The sequence below is a fragment of the Littorina saxatilis genome, linkage group LG5, assembly GCF_037325665.1.
Source record: "Littorina saxatilis isolate snail1 linkage group LG5, US_GU_Lsax_2.0, whole genome shotgun sequence".
Taxonomy (NCBI): Eukaryota; Metazoa; Mollusca; class Gastropoda; order Littorinimorpha; family Littorinidae; genus Littorina; species Littorina saxatilis.
In genome coordinates, this window is record NC_090249.1 from 47777447 (window position 1) to 47795795 (window position 18349).

The 18349-nt window shown below is 41.2% G+C and overlaps 2 protein-coding genes across 2 annotated transcripts in view; one reads left to right on the forward strand and one right to left on the reverse strand.

The window, feature by feature from the left end:
- Positions 1-1296: 1296 nt before the first annotated feature.
- On the reverse strand, positions 1297-12825 carry LOC138967327 (calcium and integrin-binding protein 1-like). The gene is made up of 7 exons (XM_070339860.1): positions 12472-12825; positions 11843-11877; positions 10410-10509; positions 7310-7454; positions 6886-6998; positions 2307-2395; positions 1297-1508 (listed from the first exon to the last, which is right to left on the reverse strand). The coding sequence occupies exons 1-7, from the start codon at positions 12520-12522 to the stop codon at positions 1487-1489; spliced, it is 555 nt and encodes a 184-aa protein (XP_070195961.1). The 5' UTR covers positions 12523-12825; the 3' UTR covers positions 1297-1486.
- A 3418-nt stretch (positions 12826-16243) lies between these two features.
- LOC138967326 (exportin-2-like) overlaps positions 16244-18349 on the forward strand; it is a 64788-nt gene continuing 62682 nt past the window's right edge. Inside the window, exons 1-2 of the mRNA XM_070339859.1 lie at positions 16244-16326; positions 17866-17979. Of these exons, the coding sequence (XP_070195960.1) occupies positions 17895-17979 (85 nt within the window). The 5' untranslated portion in view covers positions 16244-16326; positions 17866-17894. The remainder of the gene's footprint in view (positions 16327-17865; positions 17980-18349) is intronic.

An 18349-nucleotide genomic window follows, 5' to 3' on the forward strand; every position in this document is an offset into this window, starting at 1 on the left:
TTTAATCCAAACATATCATATCTATATGTTTTTGGAATCAGGAACCGACAAGGAATAAGATGAAATAGTTTTTAAAACGATTTCGGAAATTAATTTTGATCATAATTTTTATATTTTTAATTTTCAGAGCTTGTTTTTAATCCAAATATAACATATTTATATGTTTTTGGAATCAGAAAATGATGAAGAATAAGATGAACGTATTTTTGGATCGTTTAATAAAAAATTAATTTTAATTACAAGTTTCCGATTTTTGAGTCACTTGAGAAAAAGTGACTCTATGTAATCGGTCAGTGTTAGTCTGTCCGGCCGGCCGTCCGTAGACACCACCTTAACGTTGGACTTTTCTCGGAAACTATCAAAGCGATCGGGCTCATATTTTGTTTAGTCGTGACCTCCAATGACCTCTACACTTTAACGATGGTTTCGTTGACCTTTGACCTTTTTCAAGGTCACAGGTCAGCGTCAAAGGAAAAATTAGACATTTTATATCTTTGACAAAGTTCATCGGATGTGATTGAAACTTTGTAGGATTATTCTTTACATCAAAGTATTTACATCTGTAGCCTTTTACGAACGTTATCAGAAAAACAAGGGAGATAACTAGCCTTTTCTGTTCGGCAACACACAACTTAACGTTGGGCTTTTCTCGGAAACTATAAAAGTGACCGGGCTCAAATTTTATGTGAACGTGACTCATTGTGTTGTGAATAGCAATTTCTTCCTGTCCATCTGATGCCTCATATAATATTCAGAACTGCGAAAGTGACTCGATCGAGCGTTTGCTCTTCTTGTTAATGACCAAACTCACTCATTAGGTTTTAAGCCACCAAGCTGAAATGCAATACCAAACCCCGGGCTTCGTCGAAGATTGCTTTGCCAAAATTTCAATCAATTTGATTGAAAAATGAGGGTGTGACAGTGCCGCCTCAACTTTTACAAAAAGCCGGATATGACGTCATCAAAGGTATTTATCGAAAAAATGAAAAAAACGTCCGGGGATATCATACCCAGGAACTCTCATGTCAAATTTCATGACACACACACAGACAGACAGACAGACACACACACACACACACACACATACACCACGACCCTCGTCTCGATTCCCCCCTCTATGTTAAAACATTTAGTCAAAACTTGACTAAATGTAAAAATCACCACAAGGTGAATACAAAATGAATATTACTCTTTTATATTGTACATGTGTGTATGTGGTACTTCTGACTTTATGTGTGCATGTATGTGTGTATTCATTTTTGCATTGCATGTAAATATAAATACCAACACACTCACTGGATGCTTGATATTTGATTTAATTTTCAGAACAAAAACCAAACGAATCAATTATGTAGACAGAATATGTGTTGAAATAAAATTGTTCAATCACTATCACTCTTGCCCCTGTGACCTAAGTGACCTGTGACCGCAGTGACCTTGGCAATGCTCGAAAGGGTGCATCATCGGTACAGCCACGGGATCTTCTTCACAGACGAATTCGAAAGGAACTGTAGAGGACAACAACAACAAAACCAACATTTTTTCATGAGAAAAAGGAAAACACGGCCGGGAATGCAGGCTCTTAAATGTCGCAGTATTATCTACAATTTGACCAAAATCACTTCACATTGTTCACTGAATTTAATGTAACACTATCTACATTTTATAATACAGGGTGACCTTTGTGGCTAACTGTCCTTGTTTTTGAAATATTTAGATTCAAAGAGGGGGTATTTGGAACTATTTTCTTTCATTTGGACAATCACATAAGAAAATAGTTACCCGTAATTCTTCTGATGTTTATGCGAAATAATGATCAGTCCCTGCAAACTGCGATTACAAACCGCTCCCTTGGAGTTGGAAACTGATTTTCACGATTAAATATGTGAGGTATGTAGGATGGCGAATTGGAATAAAACAGGAGTAAAAAATTGTCAGATAGAATAACGTTTGTTTGGAACTAACACTAACCCTAACCCAACCCTAACCAATACCAGACACGTCGACAGATTGCAGTCTCAGTATCGCCAATAGCGATGAGAACAAACAGAAACAATCTTGTAGAAATGCGTTACCATGTCTAGGCTGTACACTACCACAAAGAACACATACACACACGGCGCTTGCTTGCACCACACACACAAACACACATTTGCACACACTCACACACACCATGTGACACACACACACACTTACACACTTACACTTACACACCGTGAAACACTTACACACACACACACACACACTATGACACACACACACACACACACTCACAGTGGCACATACACTGACACATACTTACATACCTGCTAAAATCTGGTGCCTTTGAGATGACGTGTTCAAACTCAGCGAAAGACAGAGCATCATCGACATCTAAGTCGGACTCTTCCAGGATCTGATGACGAACGAAAGTGAGAAAAAGAATCAAATATGCTCTTCACACAGAGAGAGAGAGAGAGAGAGAGAGAGAGAGAGAGAGAGAGAGAGAGAGAGAGAGAGAGAGAGAGAGAGAGAGAGAGAGAGAGAGAGAGAGAGAGAGAGAGAGAGAGAGAGAGAGAGAGAGAGAGAGAGAGAGAGAGAGAGAGAGAGAGAGAGAGAGAGAGAGAGAGAGAGAGAGAGAGAGAGAGAGAGAGAGAGAGAGAGAGAGAGAGAGAGAGAGAGAGAGAGAGAGAGAGAGAGAGAGAGAGAGAGAGAGAGAGAGAGAGAGAGAGAGAGAGAGAGAGAGAGAGAGAGAGAGAGAGAGAGAGAGAGAGAGAGAGAGAGAGAGAGAGAGAGAGAGAGAGAGAGAGAGAGAGAGAGAGAGAGAGAGAGAGAGAGAGAGAGAGAGAGAGAGAGAGAGAGAGAGAGAGAGAGAGAGAGAGAGAGAGAGAGAGAGAGAGAGAGAGAGAGAGAGAGAGAGAGAGAGAGAGAGAGAGAGAGAGAGAGAGAGAGAGAGAGAGAGAGAGAGAGAGAGAGAGAGAGAGAGAGAGAGAGAGAGAGAGAGAGAGAGAGAGAGAGAGAGAGAGAGAGAGAGAGAGAGAGAGAGAGAGAGAGAGAGAGAGAGAGAGAGAGAGAGAGAGAGAGAGAGAGAGAGAGAGAGAGAGAGAGAGAGAGAGAGAGAGAGAGAGAGAGAGAGAGAGAGAGAGAGAGAGAGAGAGAGAGAGAGAGAGAGAGAGAGAGAGAGAGAGAGAGAGAGAGAGAGAGAGAGAGAGAGAGAGAGAGAGAGAGAGAGAGAGAGAGAGAGAGAGAGAGAGAGAGAGAGAGAGAGAGAGAACTTTGAACTTTATATATTTATCGAGGGTAACAGAATAAGCAATGTATACATGCTTTTTTTCATCCGGCCCTCGCCTATTGAGGGTAACTCGATTAATAACAAGAAGAAATAGAAGTTAAGTTGATCACAATGCAATTTATATAATTAACATGTCAAAAAATTAAAAAGACATTTCAAAATGCATTATGAATATCAAACAATGATGTAATATTATCACAGAATTATTTACTTGTTTCCAAGAGAAACAGCATGTATAGTTCCTTGAAGGAAGTTTCACTGAATTGCATTTTAATTAAATGAGGAATGGAGTTCCACAATAAGGCGCCAGAATAAGAAAGACTTGATTTGTAAAGGTCAATTCAAGGGGTTGGGGTAATTAATTTGTTTAGTTTTCTTGAATTATTCAGTTTGAAATTTGAGACAATGAATGTAGGTGCATTCCCTGACATAATTGTGTGCATCATTGCACCTTTGTTATTGGTACATCTTAATTTATCAGGAAGAATCTTTAATTTTGTATAATCAGACGTAGAGAGAGATGCATTTTTTTTAAAGAATTAATTTAACAGCTCGTCTATGTAAAGAGCACAAGTGTTTCAAAGTGTTTGCACTTGCAGAGTCCCACACTGTGGACGCATAATCAATAGTTGATTGAATATATGCCTGAAAAAACAGTTTCCGTGTGCGTAGGTCTAGAAAGTGTTTAATTTTTGATAACTGATATATTTTTTTAGAAGTATTTTTACAAATTGTATCTAAATGTTTTGACCAAGACAGATTATTATCAATGGTTATTCACCGGCACGGTTGGCCTTGTGGTAAGGCGTCCGCCCCGTGATCGGGAGGTCGTGGGTTCGAACCCCGGCCGGGTCATACCTAAGACTTTAAAATTGGCAATCTAGTGGCTGCTCCGCCTGGCGTCTGGCACTATGGGGTTAGTGCTAGGACTGGTTGGTCCGGTGTCAGAATAATGTGACTGGGTGAGACATGAAGCCTGTGCTGCGACTTCTGTCTTGTGTGTGGCGCACGTTATATGTCAAAGCAGCACCGCCCTGATATGGCCCTTCGTGATCGGCTGGGCGTTAAGCAAACAAACAAACAAACAAATGGTTATTCTCAAGACTTTATGGTTATCAACTTCAGTTACATCTTGATTTTGTATTTGTAGTTTCGGAAATTTTGATGATAGATTTTGTCGTTTTTGTCTAGCGGTTAGAAGCATGCATTTAGTTTTATTTGGGTTCAGTGACATTATGGTTTAGTTCTGACCATTCCAGCAATCGATCAATGTTTTCTTGGAGGACTCTTGCTAGCTCACTTAGATCTTTGTGACCAGAATGAATTGTAGTATTATCTGCAAATAGTTCACACATACATTTAACAAATAATGGTAGGTCATTAATATAGATAGAAAATAGTAAAGGACCAAGAATAGAACCTTGTGGAACTTCAAACCTTACTGTTTGTTTACAAGAGTATGGTTGATTCAGATAAGTACTTTGCTGTCTGTCTGACAGGAAAGATTTTAAACAGAATCAGTTGCCAATCCATAAATCTCAAGCTTTTTGATAAGGAGTTTATGGTCAATTAGGTCAAAAGCTTTAGCAAAGTCAACAAATAGAGCAGCACAGAACTGGTTATTATTAATGTTGTTTAGCCATTGGTCAACTAAGCTGATCAGCGCTGTTTGACATGAGTGTTTTTGCCTAAAACCTGATTGCTTATCATGTATCAATTTGTTGTTCTCAAAGTGCAAAAGAATATGCTTATTGATATGTTTTTCAAAAGGCTTTGAAAGGATTGATAGAATTGATATTGGTCTGTAATTTGAAGGATTTGTTGTATCTCCCGATTTAAAAAGAGGAATCACTTTAGCCTGTTTGAATTTACTAGGAAATCAGCATTTGTCGATACATAAGTTATAAATGAAAGTCAATGTATCCGTGATTATTGGAGCTGCCATTTTTATAATCATATTTTTTGCATCAAGCCCATCTATGTCACGTGTTCCGGTTTGTTTAAGATGCTGTAGCTGAGAGTAAACATCCAGTATAGTACATTGGTTGCAATGCATGATGAACATGGATCTGTTTGGAATTGTAGTATTCCTTCAAAAGTTTTAAATAATTTGATTTTGTCCGATCATAGGAAATCACTTTATCGGCAATATTTGAGAAATGTTCATTAAGTGTATCTACAGAAATATTAATAACTTGGGAGGATTTATTTGCAATGTCTTTGTTTGTGAGTTGGTTAAAAAGAGAGAGAGAGAGAGAGAGAGAGAGAGAGAGAGAGAGAGAGAGAGAGAGAGAGAGAGAGAGAGACGGTTTGATAGTTTAATGTCTTTAGCTAATTAAAGCCTTATCGACAATTGGTAATACACACTCTTGAAAATGAACATATTTACATGAAATAATGAAAATGAATATATTTACATGAAATAATGAAAATGAACATATTTACATGAAATAATGAAAATGAACATATTTACATGAAATAATGAAAATGAACATTTTTACATGAAATATTTACAGACATTCTCTAGCAAGGTACCCATGCCAGGTAAAAATTACTGCACAGTTCGAAGTCAATATGATCTTTTATATACATCGCGGATTTACCAGCAACATTTGTCTCGCAGAGTTAGCCCATGTAGATAGTAACTGCTTTGATGACAGTCAGAAGCGACAAGCGTGCATCATCGATCTCTTGGTAATAATGTCTGTTTTGCACAGGTCGCCAGGTATGAATGTTACTGAGAACTGTCTTTTCTTTATCTAGCAGGTATCTTTCATCCTGCTTGAAAAACCAGTGCACGATGGCATGTTTCCCATGGTCTTTCTGAACTATTGCACAATCCAAGATCAAAACAATGTCATCAGACTCAAGGAGGAGATGCTTCTTGCCATGTCGCGAGTCTAACGCTACTTTCCTTCAGTCTGCGTTGTAGGGACCTGTCTCTGATGCTAGCTACAGTTTCTCTGATGGTGTGCAGATCATATTATCCGGAATGTTCAGCCAAAGAAATAAACTGTTCGTCTTTACTTTCCTCACTCTCCTCCGAACACACCGTGTCACACTCGCTGTTGTCGACTGCCACGCAAGTGTCAGTGTATTCAGGCTCAGGAATGTTGGTGTCCTTGCTCCTATTGTCGTGGTCACGCTTTTCACGTGCAGATGGAGAAGGGGGTGTGTCGCTCTGCTGAGTTACACTTTCTTGATCTTGAAGTCCTACTTCATCGGCTTCCTTTTCAGCGATGCATTTCCACGACGTCAGTGTGTTCTCTGCCAGCAGGAAGCCGAATAGGTTGTCCAAAGCTGTTGGGAAGCCAACAACTGGAAACATGGTGGAATAGAAGCAGAAAAACTTTCAAACAAGCGAGAGCTTTCAAATTCCTTCCTCGAGAGAGAGAGAGAGAGAGAGAGAGAGAGAGAGAGAGAGAGAGAGAGAGAGAGAGAGAGAGAGAGAGAGAGAAACACTGACACTCACACACACACACACACACACACACACACCGTGGCACAGACACACACCGTGGCGCACACACATACACACACACACACCCCACACCACAACACCCCACCCCCGCCCACACACACAGAGAAGTTTGATGACGAGGAATATGTCTCACGTTGTCTATCAGCAGTTGCATCTCTCCCTCAGTGAAGGCGTTGTCGTCTCCCGTCAGTCTGTTGATCACTTCCTTCAGGTCATTGCTGCTGATCATGTCGTCACCATCAAAATCTGATGTCAACACAATAAGAGCGTTATTGCTGAGTTCAGTCGTTTGTTTCTGTGGTTTTTTTTCTATCGAATTCACATTTCTGTAGCGACAAACTATCTCAAACGACCCATTTTGGTCGGCCCTTGAGTGGTCGCTCCATACAGGTTCCATTGTATAAATGTCCCATGAAATCAATGCACACGGGGGTGTTTGGGCACATAGAAGAGTCAACGGAAAGTTGACTCTGAGAAATAAAGCTCTCTCCGTACCTTCAAGACTTGAAGAAGCAAAAAACAAACCAGCTCTCGCACGGACAGTTCATATTACCCACCATAAATTCTGAAGGCATATTCCACTTTGACAGACTTGGGGGCCTCATCACTGAAGACCGAGATCATGTCAAGAAAGTCCTCAAACGTCATCCCATCCGGAGAGGAGGAGAATACTTTCATCAGTTGGTCCTTGAAAGGGTTGGCCTGCGACGCCAAGATCACACGAAGAACAATATAAGATGTTTGATGGGTTGTTGACTGACCAGCTTTTTTGTCGGTCCGAGGGGGAGCATAACGTCTTTTGTTTCATATTTATTGACCAAAGCCGAAGGCCGCGGTCAATAAATATAAAACAAAAGTCGATATGCCCCCCGAGGACCGACAAAAAAGCTGATCTGACAACAAACCACCAAACATCGTTTTTGTCATCATTTTGGTAGTGAGATAATAAGTGCACAATCAACACAGGGAGCCATGCTTTGAAATACGAGTTCCGTTTAGATAACCACACGAGTTCCGTTTTGATAACCACTGGCAATCAAAGCTGACGTGTGAAAGGAACTTTCTGTGTTTTTGAGTTCATAAAATGTTGGGATGAATATGTCAGGTTTGAGGATGCACAGTTCTGTAGGTTCATCTCGGTATTCCACCCCCTCGTCTTTCAGTTGTAAATATTAAGCTTAGTGATCGAATGTTGAAGCTACGTTGGGTCAAAGGTCACAGAAGATTTGCGTCGTGCAGCGAAGAAAAGAATCGCGATCTTGTTTCCGACTCAGTGCCTCTTTCAGTGTTTTTCATTGGACCTGTCATTCTGCTTGATCGGCTTTGTTAGATGTTTTCATATCTTGTTGCTATTTTCTTTGCTTATATTTTTATTTCTTATTTGCGCTTCGTTTATCGATACAACGTCTTGTGCACGGGTGAAAATTTGTGTGTCAGGGGTCAATTGGTTTGACTTGAACTTGACGTTCGTGTTTCTCCGAACGTCTGTGTATCGAAACACAGATACACGCACTCCGTGACTTTGTAAGAAGACAAAACATATCGCTAGGTTTCATTTGTTTGTGATGAATTTATGACCTTTCATGAAGTAGTTTTGTTTTTTGTTTACTTTTGCCAGTTTGCCAGTTCGTTTTGGGAACTTTGCAAAGCAGTGTCGTGTCGTCTGTTTAGGTCTGGGGAAACGCCAATGAAAAGAGCCGAAGAATCCCCGAGCGTTTCTATTGGGTTTCTTTCTTTCTTTATTTGGTGTTTAACGTCGTTTTCAACCACGAAGGTTATATCGCGACGAGGGAAAGGGGGGAGATGGGATAGGGGAAAGGGGGGAGATGGGATAGAGCCACTTGTTAAGTGTTTCTTGTTCACAAAAGCACTAATCAAAAAATTGCTCCAGGGGCTTGCAACGTAGTACAATATATGACCTTACTGGGAGAATGCAAGTTTCCAGTACAAAGGACTAAACATTTCTTACATACTGCTTGACTAAAATCTTTACAAACATTGACTATATTCTATACAAGAACCACTTAACAAGGGTAATAAGTGAAGAATTTTATGGGTGAGAAAAGGAAAGTAAAAGGACTTTGGGGAGGCAGAAATAGAGAAGAAACAAGAAAAAGATCCTAATTAGGTTCACGGCATCGAGAGTGATGCGACCTTCTCTCAGAAGTTAGTAGAGAAGGCTCCCCCATCCACCACCCGGGGGACGCGCCTCTACGCCAATTAGGGGGCGCGAGGTCTATTGGGTTTGCTTTTGATTATCCATGTAGGCCTATAACCTGATTTATTGCATGGGGAACATGAGATTCATTTCCCAGGTGCTTGTGAATAAAAACTCGTGAAAATGATGACAATATAAGATGTTTGGTGGCTTGTTGACAGACCAGCTTTTTTGTTGGTCCAAGGGGACCATATCGTCTTTTGTTTCATCTTTATCGACCAAGGCCGAAGGCCGCGGTTGATAAATATGAGACAAAAGGCGATATGCTCCCCGAGGACCAACAACAAAATGCTGGTCTGACAACAAGCCACCAAACATCGTTTTTGTCATCATTTTGGTTGTGCAACAAAATGCACAATAACCCACAGGGAGACGAATGTTTAGAATCCAACTCCGGGCCACAAAGCATCGGCACAGTAGCCCGAGATAATACGTCAAACTTGTATGTGACGTCAAACGTAGCTTGTTGACGCTTTTCTTCCAGTCAGAGCTGCGATCATACCTGTGATTTCAGTAAGTGTTGAGCATATTTCTTTTCTTTTAAGTGTTTATGACTTTTCGTTGTGGATTTTGCGATTACAGAGATAAGTTGCAAATTGACCATGAGTCGCCGCGGTAATTATTAACATTGATTGGGTCTTTGAGAGTGAATGCTTACAATCGTTGTCCTCGGAAACACAAATCCAAAGCCGCGATGGTTCCACACATCAAACAATCAGCCTGATTGGCTTTTACTTTGACAATCCACGTTTCACCTGAAAGCTCAAACCCATTCACCACCTCGAGTTATTGCATGGGGAACATGAGATTTATTTCCCAGGTGTTTGTGAATGAAAACTCGTGAAAATGATGACAATGTTATTTATCCTGCATACGTGAGAGACCACTCATGAGATAACAATATCGTTTTAACCACACGTGTGTATATCATTTAAATGAGGTCGTGGCAAACTAGCCTGGCAGGGACCTGCTTTTCCACTGCTTATGATGCCCAAGTCACCGAGACAAACGTCATTATGGAAAAAAACATTTCGCCTGCTGTTTCCCCTTGAAGAATTTTTAGAACTTACGCGTCACGCTATACTTTCTAGAGTGACGTTTCTTTGCTTTGACGTCAAATATTGCACAAGGCTTTGGAAGAGATCGAGGTTCCAAAAGTCTTCAATTTGGACGCCTCGACTGCGGGACGTTTTGAGTAAAATACACGTACGTAAAGCATGTAGAATAAACATAATACTAGGCCTACATAGCTTGCTGTGTCGTACAATGTACCAGATTTACACTCGTTGCTTTTTCAAATATTGAGATTGAGAGAGAGAGAGAGAGAGAGAGAGAGAGAGAGAGAGAGAGAGAGAGAGAGAGAGAGAGAGAGAGAGAGCGAGAGAGAGAGAGAGGCGGCGGGGATGGGATAGGGGAGGGGGGTAGTAAGGGGTGAATACCCTGAGTTCTTGTATGTCTGTGACCGTGCTGAAAGGCATCCTGGCGTTCTTGTCGTGTAGTATTGCCGTAGGGTTCAGGGAAGAAAAACGCTTGTACACACTGAAAAACCGTGAAAACATGCATACATTTTAAGAGTAGGGCTTGACAAACACATATTCTTGTTTGACCGCTCAACGAGCCTTGGGAACAAGAACTGAATAGTGACATTTTCCCCGAGTACGCAGTAGGAGGGTCCAGCAGACTTTATTGTGTGTCTGTGTGTGTGTGTGTCTGTCTGTCTCGACTTAACAGCTTATTGCTGGGAAACTACTGGGCGCAGTTCGTTCAAAAGTTGATACACTAACTTGATAATAGGTCCGATTGATCGTATTAAAACTTCATAATGTTACCTGGGACCTAAATGCGAAATATTCCACCAAAACGACTCTTAACGGGGGGAGTTTTTGCGGTGGGAGGCTGGTCGCTTTGCGAACAGCCTGAACTAAAGGGGAGACTTGGGCGGCCTCAGCCGAACACGTCACGGAGTGACGAGAAAAGCATGATTTGCAAGCCAGCCTATTTTTTTTATTTTTTTTTAAAATTCTTGTTTACTATTGTTTATTATGAACGTTTTAATGTTTTATTTCACTCTAATAATGTTTTTAATTGTGTAAAATAAATAAATAATTTTTTTTATTTTTATTTTTTAAAAATCCAAGTGATCCGGGTTCGATTCCCGGCATGGGCGGTCTATTTTTTTTATTTTTTTATTTTTTTTTAAATTCTTGTTTACTATTGTTTATTATGAATGTTTTAATGTTTTATTTTACTCTAATAATTTTTTTAAATCCACGTGCACAAGACAAAAACTTTCATACTGGGGGAGCGAGCCAGTCTGAAGAGTACTCGGGTCCAGCGCCAGCGTTTTTTATATCATTCACACGAAAATATTTGTTTTTACTGAGCCCGTTATTTAATTCTTTTACGGCTATAGTCTGCAAAAGAACAATTATCAATAATGAAGAGAATAAGAAATTCGCGGCCTATATATAATGATATATATTTATGATGTTACAGAGTGTATTAATGGAACTCTCTAATTAAAAGTGTCAGCAATGTCCAAGTTGAAACCTGTCTATAATATATGTGTGTGTTTACTTTTCAACGAAAAAATTAAAGACTGCATGTGTGCTTCATGAAAACCCATATATTGCCCCAGGGTATATATACACACAAACACGCACACACTGACGAACGCACGCACCACAAACGCGCACAAAACCTTGCTTGTAACAAAGAGGCCTGCAAGGACATTCACCAAGGCGCGCGCACACATAGAAAGAATATAATTATGCATGCATGCACGCACGCACGCACGGCGCACGCACACACACACACGCACACACACACACACACACACGCACACACACACACACATACACACTAGTCTTACTTTAAGATGGCCCTCTTGCTCAAGTAAGTGAGAGCCTGGAAACACAAGAAAGGTGTGCGAATGAACAGTTGCACGTGCAGACTGTACAACTATGACACATATTCAAACGGACAAACGGACTGACAAAAAAAATAACAGATAGAGAGGCATGCTGGCAGACAGACAAACAATATATGTGCACACACACACTTGAGATTTCTGACTTTTGAATAGCCAGACGAAACTGAATCGGATTAAACAGTGTTTATGTCTGTGCGTGTGTGCGTGTGTGTGTGAGTGAGTGCGTGTGTGTGTGAGTGAGTGAGTGTGTGTGTGTGTGTGTGTGTGTGTGTGTGTTTGTGTGTTTCAAGTTCCTCAGGTCCGATATTCATCCATTTTGGGGGAAAAGGTATCATTTAAATCTGTTGAATAAACAACAGCCCCTGCAATGTTCAGCCCCCGGCATGAGCGGCCACCTGACATGTACGGACAGATTTGCAATGGTCCAAGGGTTACGGCATTTCGTTAGAGAGACCGCTGTGTGTGCATGTATCCGTGCTACAGGTGACGTGTGTTTGTGTTCGTGCGTGCGAGTGTGGGTTGATTGTGTGTATGAATATTATTTTAGGGAAAGTGATGTGACTAAAAACCTGGTAGTTATCCAGTTCTTGCTCCGTGAACACGCTTTGAACGGCACCCATGGTCGTACAAACTCTGTTTCTGTCACTTGTCAATGCTGCAGGCCCACTCTGTTTAGTTTACACGAAATTTGTAGAAGTCCGCAGACACACATTGAAAATCAACAAAGATTTCTTTGTCTTTGCAAATGGAAATCTCCACAGATCAGCCTTTTCGCTTTTTTTTGGCCACAAAAATACACGTGTTCAGTGTTAGTGCAGTAAAAATGGCAACAGAACTTCTCACACATTCCTGTATTTATTCAATGACGTCATTTGTTCCAAACTGACGTCATTTTGCTCGTGCGTTCCAGACTTGTCGGTCCTGGGCCTGGGGTCAGCAGAAGCGCACTGACTGTTCTTTTTCGTGGTTCTAGGACAACCCCCCCCCCCCCCCCCGGACTTCACCCCCCTGGACTTTTCCCCCCAGACAATCCCCCCCCTGGACATTTTCTCCCTTGGACTTCTCCCCCCTGGTCAATTTCTTCATGCATCATCGCTGTTATCACACTTGAAGAGTTAAGGCGCACGTGAGCTAACATTTTTTGTTTCAGTGGCTGTGGAAAGTTGCATTCGGCCTCGGCCTGCGTGAAAAGTGTGCTCCTGTTAAGCTTTTTGTAGTGTTTTTTTGCTTCGTTCGCCTCTTCCATATTGTCAAAGACGCAAATCACGTCTTCTTGAGGAACAAAAGCCAGGGCAGCAATCTTGCGTACTGCCAGATAACTTCATTGCACAACATCACCTCTTCCTCGGTTTCCAGAATGGTTGTGGTCATTGATTTTCTTCTTCAGCTGTGTTTCTTTTACGTGAATCTTCGCCTTACACCCATGATCTCGCCTCTTTTCACACTCCCAACGTTCTACACCTTTGGTTAAGTCTTTTTGTTTTACGTAGACATGATTTTCAAACAAAATGCAGCGAGCACCTCTTGCTGTCAAACTGGCTCCATTGTGTACTATCCTGAAGCAAGGTCAAAGTAAAATAATCCCTTTTATAAAACACCTCTGAGCTTTAAAATACTGATTTATATTCACTGATGAACAAAACCCAGGGCAGCAATCTGAGTTCTAAATACTGATGAATGCTCACTGATGATTTCTATGATCCGCAGCAAGGGTAGAAAGTTAACGATAATAATCACTTGTGAAATTGATTTTTTTTTTGGGGGGGGGGGGGGAGGGGAGACGTGGGGGAGAGTGTTGGTGTGTGGGGGTTGTCTTTAGGGGGGTATTGGGGGGGGGGGTTGTCTTAGGGGGGTATTGTCTAGGGGGAAATTGACCCGGGGGGAGTTATCCTAGGGGGGGGGGGGGGGGTGGTTGTCCTAGGGGGGAGTTGTCCAGGGGGGGGGGGTGTTGTCTGGGGGGAAAATTCCAGGGGGGGTATGTCCGGGGAGGAATTGTCCTGTTACGCTTTTTCCTATTGTCCGTCCTTCGTCCGTCAAAATTGTGATTATTTCGAGAAAAATTGAAATAATCGCGACATTTTCGTACCTCTTGTAAAACCTTCATTTCATTCAAACTTTCAATACACTTTACTTTAACTGTCTGGCACATTTTTCGGATCAAAGATGTCCGTTTTACAGTGGCCACGTGACCGCCGCTTGGCTGAAAAAAAGTACCCCCAAAATCGACCCGACAAAAACGTAAGGTGCCAAATAAAATAAATCGATGGAAATTCAGAATAGGCACAAATTGGCTATTTTTACATAGAAACAAAAAGTCAACTCAATTATCTATTCAGAACATGTTATCATTTTCTTTGACTATCGTGCGTATTTCTTGGGTTACACTATTTCTACTTATGCAGGCGTCGATCGCATGAGCGGTCGAAAACGGGAGGTTTCAGCATCAATTTTGAGGGATAGCGCGGCAACAAGTCCATTACAAAACGCTGAATTTACTGTGCTCACATGAGTGTGTTGTTTACAGCATTCCTTCCTGAGAAGTTGCATAATAATGGAAACGAAAATAACTTACGACAATGTAGGCCTATTTTTTGTGTGCAGACTCTCTTCGGTGTCCGAACCCTCCCCCCGTGTACACTACATTGGGTGTGCACGTTAAAGATCCCACGATTGACAAAAGGGTCTTTCCTGGCAAAATTGCTTAGGCACAGTTAATAATTGTCTACCTATACCCGTGTGACTTGGAATAATAGGCCGTGAAAGGTAAATATGCGCCGAAATGGCTGCAATCTACTGGCCGCATAAAATTTCATCTCACACGGCATCACTGCAGAGCGCCTAGAACTGTACCCACGGAATATGCGCGATATAAGCGTCATTGATTGATTGATTGATTTTTTCAGTGACTTCCAAATAAGGAATAGCTTATCTTTTGTTTGCTTGGTAATTAAAAAAAAAAAGTATTTGAACTTATGTTTCCAATGCAAAATGAATGTCATACAAATTTTCAACATTGTAGAGTAAGACAGATGCATCAAGTGTGCAGATGTGCCAATGTCCCGTTTGTAAAGCTGGCACGAATTTGAGGACACGCTTCACATGAATTCATCAACTGAATCAAAGGCTTTGCGGTGTGGATACGTTTATCGACCGGCAAATTAGTTGGTCACCCATCCATGAATCTCCCGTTGCGCAAAAATATGGACGTGCACTAATGCTTCCAAAAGTTCTAAAGCATCTGAAATAAAAAATAAAAAAATAAAAACCAACGCAATAAAAGAAAATCGTTCATGAATACAACACACACACACACACACACACACACACAGGCTACACACACACAGGCTACACACACACACTGACACACATAGTGACACACGCACACACACACTGACACACACACACACACACTGACACACACACACACACACACACACACACACACACACACACACACACACACACACACACACACAACTAAAAAACACACAATCGTCATATCAACTTCTGATGCTGCGTAATAAAGACTCAGTCAAGCATAACTGAATGACAACAGCTGTCGCTTCACAGCTTACCCACGCCGTGACAAGACAAACTTAAAAGCTTTTAGACAAGATGGCATCAAAATGTATCAAAAAGATGAGTCATGTTAACACATCCAACGAAACAAATGAAAAGCTGAAACATATATACACAGAAGTGTTTGACAACAGTATAATTGATGTGGTGCATATACAAACAAGACATAAAACTGTGTGTGTGGTTTTTTTTTACTGTAAAAAAGCACACTCAGTTCGAGAGATGTGCTTTCCGCGAGAAAGACTCGGAGAGATCTACAAGAGAGAGAGAGAGAGAGAGAGAGAGAGAGGGAGAGGGAGAGAGAGCGAGAGAGCACCCTAGCACGTGCACACACGCACTAACACACCGTGACACACATGATAGTTGATACACACTGCACACACACCCACATCCACTGGCACACACTCTCAATATTGGGCTAGTGGATTTCGCGCGACTGGCATGACACCACTATTTTGTACCATTTTAAGCATTGTGTGACTCATGCTGGCATAAAATAATGGCTTCAACTCAATATACACAGCTCTAGTTTTCTTTGAAATACTGATGGCAAGTTTTCAGAAAATTTACAACTACTGAATGCAGTTCCCGAGCAAGCTCTTTAAATCAGGACATTTACAAATCTCCTAAAATTTTAAGGACATTTTAAAATCCTCGAGTAAAACATTTTCATGAAAGTTGTAAATGTCCTGGTTTTATAAATTTACTGTATCTGCTGTAACATATATTATCGAGCTCGCGTCTGGTGCCTGTGCCAAGACAGTGAAGGCAAGAGGAGGGTAGCTTCCCTTTATCACTCTCCGATTTAAATTTGAACACCTCCGGTGGTCGGAACCGTGGAACATGTGAGTTTTCGAAAGATGATTATTTTGTGGTTAACTGTCGCGGAAAATGAGTATGAATTAGCTGATTCGAATTATTTCAGCATCGATTTCTGAGACAAGAATGGCTACATGCCGTTAGTACTCACGACTGCGACCAATGTCAATGAACTCGATCCCCATTACATGATTACTAATTAATTCAAAGATTGTTGGCCCAGTATTTTTAGTACACTGACATTGAAAATCCGATCTTAGTACAAGGCTTAAAAGTAAGCACGAGACATAAAGAAGCATGTACCTCCTTTCCTTCTCATGACACTAGACAGTTTTAATCAACTTCTAGAGCTCCACAATCACGTTCTTTGTTGCACAATGTGTCTGTAACTTGTGTAGGCTAAGTGAAACTAAAACCAGAACAGCGAGTGCACATGTAGGCCTACACAAAGCTGTTAAATCCCCATTAAATTACAATGGACATTTTTAAAAATCGATCATTGCTCTTATAATCCTGATTTGTCACAAGTTAAAAGTGTATAGGTATATCATTAACACTTTCTTTCTTTATTTGGTGTTTAACGTCGTTTTCAACCACGAAGGTTATATCGCGACGATCATTAACACTTACAAGTCTACAAGTGGATTAACAATAACACCAACACTAGTAGTAATAGTAACACTACAGGCCTTAATAATAATATCATCATGGAAATGTTAATTTTTTTAACCCTTACGCTGCCAATCAAAACTTGCGTATGTGCATTCCTGACTGCCAGGGAATATTGGAGTTCTGGGTGTAATAATTCACAAAAAATTCTAGTTCCAAACTGGCAGTAGGTAGGTAAGTAAAACCTATGTTATTTTTAAGGGAAATTGAACCAAGAATCTGTTTTTAGTGTCTAATCATGGAAATAATAATTAGTTTGGCTTATAATGATGTTTTAAATATGAACTTTTGACAAATCAGTCCGGCGCATCTTCCGGTGCCTGTGGATCAAACACAGGTGGCTGTTTTGCTCGCTCCAAGAAAGGATTATAATCACTATCATCTACCTGTTTGCAACGAATCGTCCAAAAGAAGATCTCCCCCTTCCCCTGTCAGTATCCATAGTCATTTGCACCCCCTGTAGCGTCAGTCCGGCTTTGTTTTTCCCTACCGTGGCCTGGTCGACTGTCACCGTTTCCCATTTTGACGAGTCGAGATTTCTCTCCCCTATCCTGTCGCCAAGGCCGAAAATAGCCTTCAGACGCAAAACCGCGTCACCATTTATGTTTATTCATGAGAATGAGGTATCCTACCAAGCCATTGGCTGCTATTTTTGTGTCAGCAGTGACATCGCACTTCTGGAAAATCCCGGAACCGTCAAGACGGGTAAACCCGTCCCAAGGCGCTGCGGCTGCACAAGCGCAGGACGGGTATACCCGTCCTAAGGCAGGCAAGTGGTTAAGCGTTAAGAGCAGAAATGATTATTATGGAGTATGACTCTTGGCTGCATGGCTTCATAACTTTTCTTTTTCATTTATTGAACTTACAGTTACACTGATGTGTACTTTCTTTTCCAGTTTTGAGATCACCTGACACTGCCTCAACCATGGAAATCACTGATGCAAATCTTGGGACCCTGGCTGGGTACCTGGAGAAAACCATGGCGCCAGAGCCTGAAGTCAGGAAACCAGGTAAAAGAGCAATGCTCAAGTTTTAGTGCGCTGTCGTTTTTTCACTTTTGTTTACCGTATTTGACGGACTACAAGCCGCGACTTTTTTTCAAAAAAAATCGCATTGCGGCTTATGAAAAGATGCGGCTAAAACGTTACCTAAACTTGAATAGCATTCACCTAATGGAAGTCGCCGCGGATTTTCATTTCGCTCGATTAGCGATTACCGGTACTTTATTAGCTCTCTACTCAAGACTCGGCGCTTTTCTCTTTCTTTCGCGAATCTTCGTTTGTCAACAAGTCGTCGTGACAAGATAGCGTACAGAGAAATACCGGATGTATCAGGATCTCGCGCGCGCGAGATTTCGTTTTTTTGTGTCTCTCGATAGTT